Genomic DNA, 13,236 nt, shown 5'->3' with positions numbered 1-13,236 from the left:
GCAGTATCCCTATAGGGCTGTAATACCAGGTGACCAGGGAATAGGTAACTTGAATATTACAAGACAAAAGCTGGGCAAACTGTATGATTCGTCGCTCAAGCCCCTTGTTTGGCTTTGCAAATTTCCTACGTTTTTCTTGACAGGGAGGTTGATTTGGCATGCCCTCTCTCAGTATAAATTGAGGGTTGATAGGGTTGTAGGACTGAGATATAACATTTGAAGGGATGAAGAATTGGTATATTCAGGATATAACAGGTAATTAAGGGACTCGGAGAGTTACGTTCCTAAATAGACCACAACCAAAGAGCCTATCTACAAATTCGATATCATATAAAATCTCATAAGATATGGTACCGAATTCTGTTATGGGAAAGTCCCCAGTCGCCCCACTCTTCCAATTTTCTGGTCCAAGTTACATTTTGGGTTTTCACTGTACATATGTATCCTCATGTGGTATGCATATGTCCTCTTGCTTGGAATCGGAATGAAATCAGTTCGTCACGCCATATATATAGAGGCGATCGAATGCTTTCAACCTAGTACCGAGAGAAAACTTGCCAAACCATTTGAAAGATAGAAAAACAAGTCTGAAATTTACTAGTGCCTTTCTTAGTGTCTTGAGTGGATCCGTAGGTTCGATCGGCGATCCCAGGTAGGGCTGCTCATTTGAGTTCCCGATCGAAGATTTCCGGCTGTTTTGGTTCATGTCGTCACCAGTCTAAAAACCCTTGCTGCCCCTTTTATTTTGTCTTTTTCCTTTTTGGTCTTTTCCCCTTCTCTCAGCTTCACAGACATGAGTGGCCAGGCTGCCAGCTATTATAACGAGGGCTTCCCTCAGGGCCAGCCTCAGCCCAACTATGGGAACTATCAACAGCCAAATGCTCCGCCTGCGCCATACCCACAGCCAAATTACCCGCAGCCGAATTACCAGCAGCCGAATTACCAGCAGCCTACCTATCAGCAACCTCCCCCTGAGCCCAAGCCAGTGCCGCAGTACTATCAAAATGTCCCAGAGTCCGGCTATAGCTTTGACCAGGCGTTCAAGATCGAGAAGCCCAAGTGGAATGATCTGTGGGCAGGTCTCTTGGTGAGTTGGGCCGTGTCGCACTCATAACTCCCTTCAAAACTGACTTGTTACACAGTTGATCGCTGTCTTCCTCGGCTATGTCGCCGTGTCGGGACTTACCATCCACAAGTATGCCACCGACAAAGGCTTCAATGGAGGAGGAATCTACGACTCGGCCAATGATTTCTCCCTGGACACCAACACCCTCGTTCTGTTTGTCTTCGTCCTCGTCGTCGCCCTAGTCTTGTCTTTCCTCTATTTCATGGGTGCAAGACACTTCACCAAGACCTTCATCTGGGCGACCTGCATTCTCAACATCGTTTTCGCCCTTGCAACGGGAATCTACTACATCGCGCGCAAGCAATATGGAGGCGGCATCGTGTTCCTCCTTTTCGGTATCTTCGCGATCATCTGTTTCATCAGCTGGATCCCGCGCATCCCCTTCACTGCCTTTATGCTACAGACCGCCATGGACGTAGCCCGCGGTTACGGACACATCTTCCTAGTCAGCGCGATAGGCGGAATCGTCACAGTCGCTTTCGCCGCTTGGTTCTCCGTCACTATGGTCTCGATCTACGTAGCCTACGAGCCCGATTCCAGTGGCACCAACCCATCCTGCGCGAACGGCGGCTGCAGCAGAGCCAAGGTCATCGGCCTTGTCGTCTACGTGACCTTCGCCATGTACTGGGTCAGTGAGTGGATCAAGAACACCGTGCACACCACCGTCGCGGGTGTCTACGGCTCCTGGTATTTCTTCAGCAAGTCCGCCGGCGGCATGCCCAAGGGCTCAACCCGTGGCGCCTTCCGTCGCGCGACTACATACTCCTTCGGCAGTATCAGTTTCGGCAGTCTGATCATCGCGTTCATCAACATGTTGCGGCAGGCGTGCTCGGTTGCGCAGCGACATGAGGCTGCGGAGGGTAACTTGGTCGGCAGTATCTTCATTTGGATTCTGGGATGTTTCATCTCGCTGCTGGACTGGCTCGTTACTCTTTTCAACCGCTACGCGTTCTGTCACATCGCGTTGTACGGAAAGGCTTATATACCCGCTGCGAAGGATACCTGGGCTATGATGCGGGATCGAGGAATCGACGCTCTCGTGCAAGACTGTCTGATGGGTCCGGTGTTGACTATGGGCTCGACTTTTGTCGCCTATGTCTGTGCGCTGTTGTCCTATCTCTATCTGCAGTTCACCAACCCTGCGTACAACAGGGATGGTAACTTCACTGCCGTCATCATGGCGTTCGCTTTCCTGATTGGTTTGCAGGTCTGCCAGATCTTCATGACTCCCATTGGTAGTGGTGTGGAGACTATCTTCGTGGCTATGGCCTGGGATCCCCAGGTCATGATCAATGACCACCCGGATATCTACTACAAGCTGGTCCAGCTTTACCCTAAGGTTCAGCAGGCAGTCCACGCTTAGGTTTCCCGGACTCAAGGCAAGGGTCTTGAAGTTCGACCGAAATGGTTCAATCTCTATGTCCATAGGCGGAATATATGTCCGCCTTTTTATCGCTGTTACGAATGATCAACACAAATCGGTGCACGTTAATTAATTGAAGATACCGCACGATCAATATCATTGCAACCATGTTTCATGTATCATTATCACTTAAGTCCAATACTATCTGAAATTCCAATCACCAAGAAAATTCCAATATAAACTACTGAACCCAATGCCGAAGTGAACCCAGAATCACCCTCCCAAACCAAACCCTCAAACAGATACTCAGTCAAACTTACAAAGCAACCATAACAGCCATAACAGCCGCAACCCCAAGCACGGCAACACCCCCATGCACCTCAGCGCCCGCCGCCGCAGCCCCCTGGAAAGGCGAGAAACGCGTCGGATCAACGCCAGAAGGCACAGCCGAAGAAGTCGGCCCAGAAACCTTTGAACCAAACGACGACGAAGCCGCACCACCCATCAAACCATGTCCACGACCAGGCGTCGAAGACGCCATAGAAGCCATACTACTCGAGGCTGGGATATCGACGGGAATCTGCGAGATATGCAGAGGTACCTGAGGGACAGGCGTGTTCTTGCAGCTGCAGTCGGTGCGGGTCTCGGTTACGTAGACGACGCGCGGGGCAGCTTCCGCGCGCTTGTTGGCTGGTTGCATTGGGCTGCTTGCGTGTCTGGCTGGTTCGGCTTCGTCGGAGTCGGACTCGGAGTCGGGATCGCAGAGGGCGGATGCTAGGGTGCTTAGGTCGAGGCCGGTGCAGGCGGGGGCGGATGAGGTTGTTAGGGTTTCCAGGGCGGATTTGTTGGCGCAGAAGCATTCTTGGGAGGTTTTGTCTTTGCAGCTTGTGAAGGCTGATGGATCGATGTTGCCGATTGCGGCGCTCTGCGGGTTGTTAGGGGTTGTTAGGGTGGTTTCAGGGTTGGGTTGGGGTTCTTACGGCGCATTTGAGGTAGTCTTCGGTTGATTGGGCTAGGGCGCCTACGGCGAGGAGTGAGGTGATGAAGTAGCGCATTTGGACTTGTTGTGTTGTTATTGGAGAAGAGGTGTTTGTTGGCTAGGAGTGGTACTAGAGGGATATCTAGTATATAATAGAACAAGCTATGGACAAACCAGCCGCCGGGTCGAGAAATACTCTGTGCTTTATGTACAATTGGATTCTCGCGTCAGTAAACATTTGCTTTGACATCACATCCCTTCATCCCTGCTGAGGGGTAAATGGAGTTTGTGACGTCCAGGAATTCGACGATGGATAGTTCCCGATATAGTGACGGTGCTTGTCTTAAGAGATAAGCTTCATGTGGCATTTTAGTTGGACTCCTACGAGACCACAAACGCTTGATCCTCTTTTCCTTGCATTGGAATGATAGAAGAATGTGCCAGATGCCACGTCCCTGTGGCGTTCCTGGTGTATCCCTAGGTCCCTTATACTCCGAGGAATGTTTGAGTGAAAGACCAAGGGAGGGTCTCATTTTTCCGTTTCATCGATCCTCCACGTCTAAAAGAAGGGAATTTACCGTTCAATTGTGGCCAAACTCGACAGAGCTAGGGCTCTGTCGATATTTGCATGTGATGTTTCGACCTTCGAAGTGTCGAAAGTACAGCCACTTTGAAGAATTCAATGACCTAGCTACATAGACATGTAGGTTTTCTATTCCTTTTTTGGTCTTTTTACGAATGCTATCTCACTTTTACATTTCCAGTGTGCTTCATTTGGGCAGATGCAACATACAAGGAGCATATTAGCTTAAAATAATCAATAGGCACTCAAGGGGAACAATGTACTTCCTATTCTCTATATACATTGAACATTCATATCAAAATTTCGACTCTCGAGGTTTCAAACTCCACAAAATCTAGGTAGATCCTTAGGTTGTCGAGTGCACACTGCTCGGCCGCTGTTAAGATGGTCTTGTGATGCTCTGTTTCTTCGAGTACCACCGAATTGAGGCACCTGCAAAGAACGTAAGGCCCCCTCTGTGATTTGGAATTATCCTTATCCTCGTGTTCAAGCCCAGAACCAACTCTTCCTGCCCTTCTTTCGATATGCGAGCTCTTTAATAATTGCGCATCAACTGTATCAAGTTTGTCGTCGAGCGTCCACCAACTCAACCATACGCCGGGAGTTTTCCCCATGGCCTTCTGGAAAACCGCTGCCCGCAGAAGATAGCTAGGCAGTTGGTCCGCTCGAATGTAATTGGGCGGGTCCCCAAGTTATATTTTATGTAACGGATGCCACGTCCTATGCCGAACGGGTTGTTGACCTAAATGCTACTGGTCATACCAGTGTCGAACGGTCTCCGCGTCAGTCCTCTTCGGAAGAACATTCGAAGTTTGGCCATAGACCAAGTCTGCCGACGAAACCACCTTGTGTATTGCACTGCTGGTGGTATGATTCTGGCCTATTCTGAGGGGTGGAAAAGATTCACGTAGCAGAGCTCGGGCTGCTGGATGAACGATGTGCTTGTTGCCAACATATGGCCTCCAATTATATAGAATCAACGACAGTGCGAAACACGGCGGCACAACCCATTCGCCGTTCCTTGGCAAATGAGAATACAAGGATTGTCTGGTGTCTGGAAATCCGAAGTGTGAGAAATGCTGGAAATACTCTGGCGGCTTGCAGAGAGAGACCAAGGCTGTACTGTCAACGAGACGAGGAATGTGTTTAAAGATTCGGAGGGAGGCGACATAGTCGTAGTCTTTGCTTTTTGATGCTCATTCGGGTAGGGCTCCGCAAAGGCCATAGATTATACGGCAGCACAGCTCGGATACCGAGTAAGAGTTGACCCAAGAGATATAAATTCCCGCTTTAGCGGGAACGCTGTTCAGTGTAGGTATCACCATGGTCACAAGTGATATATTGGAGCGATGTTTGTCCTTCACTTCGAGGGTTTTTGGGGACAACGCTGTGGGTGGATATAGAATGGCCCTATGCTGGGCTTCTCCAGATTGGATGCGGAGTATGTATATAAATATAAAGAGTGCAAAGATAAGCCGTTGTGCTTATATCATACATTCCATAATTACCTTTGAAGAAGAGAAAAGGGAAGAGAAAGTGGGTGGCAGAGTGCGATATATAAGTCTTTCCGGGAGGCCTTCATGCCTGCTTGTTCTTTGCTAATGTGATTTCTAGCATCTTCATTGGTTGGTTTCCTTTGATGTTCTTCTAGTAAATACAGCATGAAGTCAGAAGCTGAATAGTAAATAGTAAACAAAGTCCCCATTCAAAGGACCACGTCCAGACCCGCATTACCGTGACGGTCACAAAGAAACTACCTTAGATACCTCTCATTGGGGGTTTTCGGAAGGCTTAAATTACAGCTTGCACTGAACTTATGAAAGACCAAAAATGTTGTCAAAGAGAAATGATATAGGTACCGAGTATCATTACCTCGAAGAACTATCAAATTGGGTATAACAGTAGAACTAAAGGCCTAACTAATCCAAACAACAAGCCTAATTGCCTCGAACCGTTCAATAGAAAAGAAATACAAAACTGACCAAAGACATAGAATATGAAGACCCAAGCCCAGCTCAGAACTTCTCACTGGTCACACACCGTGTTGAATTGACCAATACCCAAGCCAATATCTTCACAATGACCGTCAATCCCTTCACAATCATATCCAAGCCAAAGAACAGTATACGCAAGACAGCGCGAGTAATTCCAGGCAACTTCTTTCCCTCTCGCGACGAACTCTTCCCATATCGACCATACTTCTCCAAATCAAACTCCTCAACCACAACCTGCTTCTTCTTACTCTTCTTTGAGCTCGGACTATTTTCCTGCGACTTGGAAGATGACTTGTTCCAGAACTTGAAAACAATTTTGTTTCCCGAGGCCTCTTTGGACCTTTTCTGCGCAGATTTAATCTGCGATGCCAGGTTCATGCTCTCTGCTGCGTCTTCGCGCTCAGCAACCGTCGTAATCAGCTTGCCCTCGACCACGGGCAGTGAATATGGTCCGAGAGTGTGGGAGGTCGGTGGTCTAGACGACTTTGGGGATCCGAGGACCATGTCTGCAAGGAGAGGGTTCGTGGCTTCGTCTGAGACGGCGACTGCCAACATTGCAGCGATGAGAGAGTCGATGGCGTATAGAGAGGGGATAGTAGCGATCACAGCAGCCGGGGAAATTGACAATGTTTTCGTGGCGAAATCCAAGGACGCGAGTGCCTCGTCTGGGTCTGTGACGGGGAGTACGGATGTGCGTGCATTGGCAGCTTGCTGAGAGGCTTCCACGGCCGTCGAAGAGACGGGGCCAGTTACGATGATTGCTGGCGGTTGGCGGGGAGAGGCGTCGCTTGACGGTGCGGAGACGGTGATGTGCACCATTCCTGAAGACTGGGATCGCACGGGTGAGAGTGGGATTCCGGTGGCGCCGACAAGAGCAGCCGGGTTGTGTCTCGAGAGATAGGGGTGTCGTAGCTCGTATAGTCGTCGATGGCGGTTCCAGGACAGGCGACAGGACTCTTGTGCTGCGGCTCGTTTGAGTGCATCGCTTTCTACTTCTGTTGTTTCGGCGGGAGTTAGGTGGTGCTGTTTGCTGATCTCGTCGGCTTGGTCTATGGCTAGCATGGCTGCTAGTTGGGAGAAGAGGATTGTGACGAGTCCGTCGTTTGGATGCTCGCGGCGGATGCGGTCTTCGAGGCTCATCATCATGATTGGTACGTCGTGGTTTGGTCTGGAAGGATCACATCTGCTTAGGGATAGTTCATTGGTTGAATATGTTTGTAGTGTGTAGAATGGGTTCTGGGAGTTTCCAAGGATAAATGTAGCGGGTCCTGTTCTGGGAGAAGTTAGTATTTATGTCAATGTGGGAGGCATCAAGTCTTACTTTGTCATGCGTAGGTTCAATGTTCCAACAACATCTCGCGTTCCCTGGCCATTGGCTGCTTCCCATAGCATCTTTAGTTCCTCCATAGATGAGTAGGTAACCTCCTCGGACTCCAAAGCCTCAGTTGGGAAGTTGAGAACACTCGCAGGCACAGTCTTTGGCCCGAGAACATTGTCGATCTCAGTGTTCGTCGTCAAGGTAAGCTTGGGAGGTTTCCGAGAAGACTTGACGGGCCGTGGTGCACCTGGAAGTTGTGGATGATACACCTGCTGATTGAAAGGCAGTTTCGGATCAAACTGGGGAAACATTGACCTCATCGGGACTGAGGCAGCAGATGACTGCGATGACTGCGGAGAGACAGTGGACGCCGTAGTATGATGGCTGCTGCTGCTGCTCTGACTAGCATGTGAAGGCAATGCTTTATTGTTCATTTTCTTGGCTTGACGATTCTGACTGTGCATGGACTGAGGAGATTTCGAGTCCTTGGATGCTCCCGCCACAGGCGGGAATTTGGACCTTGAAGCATGACCCGGTGGGGGTGAAATACTCTGGGTGTCTTCGATAATCTGCAGCAGCAAGGATCCAGTCTTGCCAGGATCCTTGATCTCCTCAAGAGGGATGGAAGAGGCCGGCTCAGATGTGGCTACTGGATTTTTCCCTTTGCGAAATGGATTGTTCGATCTCTTTACCTCAGGCGATGGAGGTGGAAATAATTGAAATTGGCTCATTTTGTCACTCATCAACGCTATAAACAACAGATCGCGAAAACAGGGGGTCTCGACTGAGATATACCCCCATTCTCACCGAATATGTGCCATAAGCCCGACCAAGCAGAGGACATGGTTTGTCGAGATGTGTGACAACCCTGCTGATACGGTGGGCGCTTAACCCATTGGGGGTGTGATTGGCCCCCATCCTGGGATGGGCACGTTCGTCCGCAGTAGCGGCGCTTCGATGCGGACTGGTGATTGGTGGTTGGACCATGAGGAATCTATATTTATCACAATCCGGAGATTATATTGGTTGGTTATTTTTGCAAGAAGTCGGGGAATAAGCTCGTTTGGCCCTGACCCTGTTGACCCTGGTCTCTGCATATTCGGTCTGTCGGCTCCGAACATTCTTAAATGGATAATCTTGAATGGATAAATTCAAAAGAATCACAATCAATAGGTCGCATGGTATATAATTAAACTCTTTGGAAGCGCCTAACTGAGGTTGCTACACAGCATCGAATATCGTATATGCCACCCGATGGCCTAAAAAGCGTTGGTCATGATCCTTCGGGGAATATTTCGGATTTGGAAAAAAGGACAATCTTGAAGTGAATGCTAATAGTGTTGAATAAGATATGGAATGCAATTTTATTTTAAAATCTTCTCTATTTCCCGACCAAATGGGTAATTTACATGGTAGAGCCCTCCAACTCCTCCAAGCGGTGCATATCCATATCCTTCTCCAACAGAGGAATGACGTAAGGGTCGAAAGTCTTCCAGTAAGGGTTGTTGAGGTGGTATTCCTGCGACGATTCCTGGGCGTAACGCTCGACGATGGTGAAGTCCTGCTTGTCGAAAACAGACTGCATCACGAACCAAGAGAGGGTTTCCTTATCGTTCGAGTAAACATTGGAGGCTTCAACAAGCTTGGCCTTGAGCTTGGAGATGGACTCTTCGTCCGACTTGGCGCGGAGGTCTGCTGTTGTTAGCATGGGAAGTAGCACTGGCAGGGATATTCACATACGAACGACGATTGTGTAAACCATAATGGATATGGAGGGGGGGGGGATATGTAGGGGAATTGAGGGGTAATGGACTGAGACAGTTAAATATTAAGTACTGAAATACTTTATGACATATTGAGTCCATCGGTGAGAGAATTCAAGGTGGACCGATGTAAATCCCCGAGATTTACCCCTAGTGATCCCGGATCTGGTGGGATAAGCTTATTTCCACATGGTCTTGAATGTTACAACCCAGAATTGGTTGTCTATATATTTTAATGATCTTATTTACATGATAGTGTACAATTACTCGTTCTTCCCTTGGTCTTGACCCAAGGCCTCAGTGTGCACACTGTAGGTCAGACCCTCCGCCATGGAAATCGCACCCTCCATGTTACCCTTGTTATACAAGAATAACCCTTGGAGAGCAGCTGCGCTGGTGGTAATAGACCGATCAGCCTTGTTGCCCGATTCATCTTCGATCAAGCCAAGCTCCTGAAGCCGATCCAAGAAAAGTTTGCGATAAACCCCGTCTGTATCGAGATCTTGATAGAATCGATCCCATAGGCATCCGACCTGGTAACGAGTCACTTCGCCCAAACGGACAGTCATATCCACACGCCCAGGACGCACCAACGCCTCATCGAGTCGTTCGACGTGGTTGGTAGTAAGGAAAATGATGCGTTCCTCCGCACTGGCGACTCCGTCAAGTGCATTGAGCAGTCCCGAGAAAGTCACATTGGCCCCGCGGTAACCATCTGCGTCGCTTTGCTCGCGGCGGTTCGAGAACGCGGCATCCACATCTTCCAACAGAACCAGCGTTCGATTGGGAACAATCGTGAGCAGATGATTTAATCGGTCATCTGTCAAGCCACGCTCGCTCAGGTTCAGAATGGCGATGTCGTAATCCAACTCGCCCGCCAGTGCCTGGATAAAAGAACTCTTGCCGGTACCCGGAGGACCGTACAAAAGATATCCTCGTCGGTATGGGATTCCACGGTCGTGATACCATGATGAACTTGAAATGAAATCTTCCACATCCGCAACGACCCGTTCCTTGACTCCCTCATGGAGGATAACCGACTCCAATGGACGCTTCCGGCGCGGATTTCCAAATGGTTTCCACTCGGTGCCCCAGCTGTTATAGATTGTCGTCTTGCCTTCATGGCCTTTCGCGGCGTATGCATGGGCTTCGGTGAAGAGATCCTCGAAAATGTGGCGTTGAGAATAAAGGGTGGTGAGGGTGATTGTCTCCCATGGCTTTCCAGTTTGAATGTCACGGGACTTCGACTCGCGCATACGGTTGACAAAGACAAACGCATTCTTGTACCGTAAAATGTGCTTTCCAGGCCCCGGGATCAGCGAAAAGTGTGTGTGAATTGCTCCGTTCGAATGTTCGACCTTCTGGGTTTGGATGGAGAGGTGGCGCATTCCGGGTGTGATCTTTTGGAGGAATCGGTCCATATAGGTAGAGCTATTCGCTGCAGCTTTACTTGCATTGAGCTGTGATTTTTGGTAAAGAGTCATCCAGTGTAGAAACCACGGATAGGAGTCGTCTTTGATGTTGATCTCGACGTCCACCAGCATCCGCCGGCGGAGAAGAGCAGCGCCATGTCGCACGCCTTTCTGTGCAAAAGTCAAACCTGCCCCGAGACCTGCAAGGCCGAATCCCTAGCAAGATAACAATATTAGCACATCGCCGGAGGAGCGAAACACTACCAGGTCTCATACCGCTGTGAACAAGGGATTATTGGTTAGCTGCGAGAGGAGGCTTCCGTCGCCTTTCTGCGCCGACTCTAGGGCCTGTGTTCTCTGCTGCAGAATCAGGTCGCCCGCAGACGGCGCAGCACTAGGAACCGCATTTGGCTCCATACCAAATCAACAGTGTCGTGAAGATCGCGAATACCGAAACGATCGATAAGCTCAGATATCGGAGTTACGACGGGCCGAGAATTTGACGTACCCGTGGTCGTGTCACGGCGAAGTCCATGGGCCAATCAACGACATCTGGGTGAACTACTACTTCTACAACACCTGCCAAGGTTGGAATGCACCACTTTGACCGATGTCGAAGTATTCAAGATGGAGGCGGAGGTATGAGTTTACACTCCGGGGGCGGTGTTCACACGCGTCGGCGGAAGCCTAACGTCGGAGATATCGGAATTAAAAAATAACTTTCTGCGTATTGCATTCCTCTTCCCAAAAGCCTTCTTGTTCGTTGTCTGAACGAGGGGGTTCCTCTCTATAAGAGCCTTGACCTCCCATGCGACCCTTCTTCCGGTCCCCGCTTACTCGGCGGACACGGTACGGACGCGCTATTTATCCAACAATCCGCAACATGAGCACCCCACCTACTACCGAAGTGCTATATGCGCTGACCGTGGCGAAATCCCCCGCTAGACCTAGCCCAGAAGATGTCTTGGAGAAAAGTCATCATGGAAAGAACGGATTCAGAAATCCGTGGGAGTAAGTGAGACTCTGTGACTTGGGTTTTCCATCTTTGGTCGCATAGACTAACCAGTACCGCCGTGTCGCAGGTCTTTCCGCGATATGGATTCGAAAGATATCATGCAAATGATGATGTAAGTATTATTCTCGAACATTGAAGCAAGCAAGTCTCTAACGCGTGAAATTACAGCACTCGTCGATTGAAGGGCAAAGCGAACAATCCCGATACCACCCCGCCAACCGTCACTGTTCGCAAGCCCGAATTTCTTCCCAGCAGAGATACCCCCAAGCTGCGCGCAACATGGCTTGGACATGCGTGCTATTATGTGGAGTTCCCCAGCGGTCTCCGAGTGCTGTTTGACCCAGTGTTTGAAGCGCGTTGTGGACCGTGCTGCGGACCATATCATCTAGGTCCCAAGCGCTACACTGAGCCTCCATGTCAGATCAAGGATATCCCTGTCATTGACGCGGTGGTCATCTCCCACAACCACTACGACCATCTGTCCTACCCAACTGTGTCGGAGATCGCGAAACGACACCCCAATTGCCATTTCTTCGCGCCACTAGGTAACAAGTCTTGGTTCCACAGCTCAGGCATCGAAAACGTAACCGAGCTGGATTGGTGGGATGAGCGTGATATTGCAATGTCACCCAAGGAGGGAAAAGACCCCCAAGTTGAACCAGTAGGCGAAGCTTCTGCCACAGCCGATATCAAGGCACGCATCAGTTGTCTGCCTTGTCAGCATGTTACTGCGCGCAGTCCTTTCGACAAATACAAGACACTATGGGCTTCCTGGGCCATTGAGTCCGGTGGTAGCAAGGTGTATTTTGCTGGGTATGATAAGCTCCCCAAATCCACATCAGAATGTTGCTTTGCTAACCTCCACTCCAGTGATTCCGGCTACAGGGCAGTGGACGAGCTACCAGAAGGGGAGGATGATTGGGACCCCAAGTACAATTTCCCAATTTGTCCTGCTTTCGAGCAGGTAGGGGAGTTCCGTGGACCATTTGATCTTGGCTTAATCCCCATTGGAGCATACGCCCCTCGTCATATTTTCAGTGCAGCACATTCCGACCCCCACGACGCTGTTCGCATCTTCAAAGATACCAAGTGCAAGAAGGCATTGGGCATGCACTGGGGCACTTGGGTACTTACTGAGGAGGATGTGCTTGAACCTCCCAAAAAGCTCAAGGAGGCACTGAAAAAACATGATATCGCCGAGACTGGTGTTTTTGATGTGTGTGATATTGGGGAGAGCCGGGAGTTCTGAACGAAACCCCGTCTCGTGTACATTACTTCCATGGCCTGTCTAGGCCCGTGCTTGTGATTTCTTCTTTTTTTCTTTTTGTATGTTTTCATATCTGAACATCGCCCTTCACGCATCAGCGCATCTTGTACCCTTGGCTCATACTTCTGCTAATTACCGTTTCTATTTTCACTTGAGGCTGTCGATAATACCTGACAAATTTACCCAGAATGTTGGTTGTGTGGTTTCGTCGTCATGCTTACCTAGCTTCCTACATAATTTCTTGGTTGTTGATGAATGTTCTTTCGTGAAACGAAAGAAACGCCATTGCAGGCTACTACCAGCACTCTCGTTCTCAAGAAAAGGCCACGGATACACACAGGGACCTTTCCAAAGGTTTTCCGACGCAAGTGAAAATGCAAGGCCGTTACACCTGGCTATAGAAGGAAGAGGTGCAC

At 49.6% G+C, this 13,236-nt stretch overlaps 6 protein-coding genes across 6 annotated transcripts; 2 read left to right on the top strand and 4 right to left on the bottom strand.

Annotated features, from left to right (window-relative positions):
• Positions 1-793: 793 nt before the first annotated feature.
• On the top strand, positions 794-2,489 carry N7525_002642 (choline transporter-like family protein; the record flags this gene model as incomplete). Its single annotated transcript, XM_002559753.1, has 2 exons — positions 794-1,087; positions 1,143-2,489. The coding sequence occupies 2 exons, from the start codon at positions 794-796 to the stop codon at positions 2,487-2,489; spliced, it is 1,641 nt and encodes a 546-aa protein (XP_002559799.1).
• Positions 2,490-2,805: 316 nt separating this feature from the next.
• Positions 2,806-3,544, bottom strand: N7525_002641 (uncharacterized protein; the record flags this gene model as incomplete). Its single annotated transcript, XM_002559754.1, has 2 exons — positions 2,806-3,414; positions 3,470-3,544. The coding sequence occupies 2 exons, from the start codon at positions 3,542-3,544 to the stop codon at positions 2,806-2,808; spliced, it is 684 nt and encodes a 227-aa protein (XP_002559800.1).
• Positions 3,545-6,066: 2,522 nt separating this feature from the next.
• N7525_002640 (uncharacterized protein) lies at positions 6,067-8,094 on the bottom strand (the record flags this gene model as incomplete). The annotated part of the gene is made up of 2 exons (XM_002559756.2): positions 6,067-7,318; positions 7,367-8,094. The coding sequence occupies 2 exons, from the start codon at positions 8,092-8,094 to the stop codon at positions 6,067-6,069; spliced, it is 1,980 nt and encodes a 659-aa protein (XP_002559802.2).
• Positions 8,095-8,768: 674 nt separating this feature from the next.
• N7525_002639 (putative quinol monooxygenase) lies at positions 8,769-9,125 on the bottom strand (the record flags this gene model as incomplete). The annotated part of the gene is made up of 2 exons (XM_002559757.1): positions 8,769-9,055; positions 9,104-9,125. The coding sequence occupies 2 exons, from the start codon at positions 9,123-9,125 to the stop codon at positions 8,769-8,771; spliced, it is 309 nt and encodes a 102-aa protein (XP_002559803.1).
• A 264-nt stretch (positions 9,126-9,389) lies between these two features.
• On the bottom strand, positions 9,390-10,955 carry N7525_002638 (bifunctional AAA family ATPase chaperone/translocase BCS1; the record flags this gene model as incomplete). Its single annotated transcript, XM_002559758.1, has 2 exons — positions 9,390-10,754; positions 10,815-10,955. The coding sequence occupies 2 exons, from the start codon at positions 10,953-10,955 to the stop codon at positions 9,390-9,392; spliced, it is 1,506 nt and encodes a 501-aa protein (XP_002559804.1).
• Positions 10,956-11,346: 391 nt separating this feature from the next.
• Positions 11,347-12,802, top strand: N7525_002637 (uncharacterized protein; the record flags this gene model as incomplete). Its single annotated transcript, XM_002559759.2, has 4 exons — positions 11,347-11,549; positions 11,621-11,665; positions 11,722-12,366; positions 12,424-12,802. 4 exons carry the CDS (start codon positions 11,347-11,349, stop codon positions 12,800-12,802), a joined length of 1,272 nt encoding a protein of 423 aa, XP_002559805.2.
• Between the last annotated feature and the right edge of the window lie 434 nt (positions 12,803-13,236).

Source organism: Penicillium rubens (assembly GCF_028828025.1).
Source record: "Penicillium rubens strain IBT 27055 chromosome Unknown utg000002l_segment0_segment0, whole genome shotgun sequence".
Taxonomy (NCBI): Eukaryota; Fungi; Ascomycota; class Eurotiomycetes; order Eurotiales; family Aspergillaceae; genus Penicillium; species Penicillium rubens.
The sequence above is the reverse complement of the archived record's forward strand: the minus strand, read 5'-3'. Positions and strand labels throughout refer to the sequence as shown.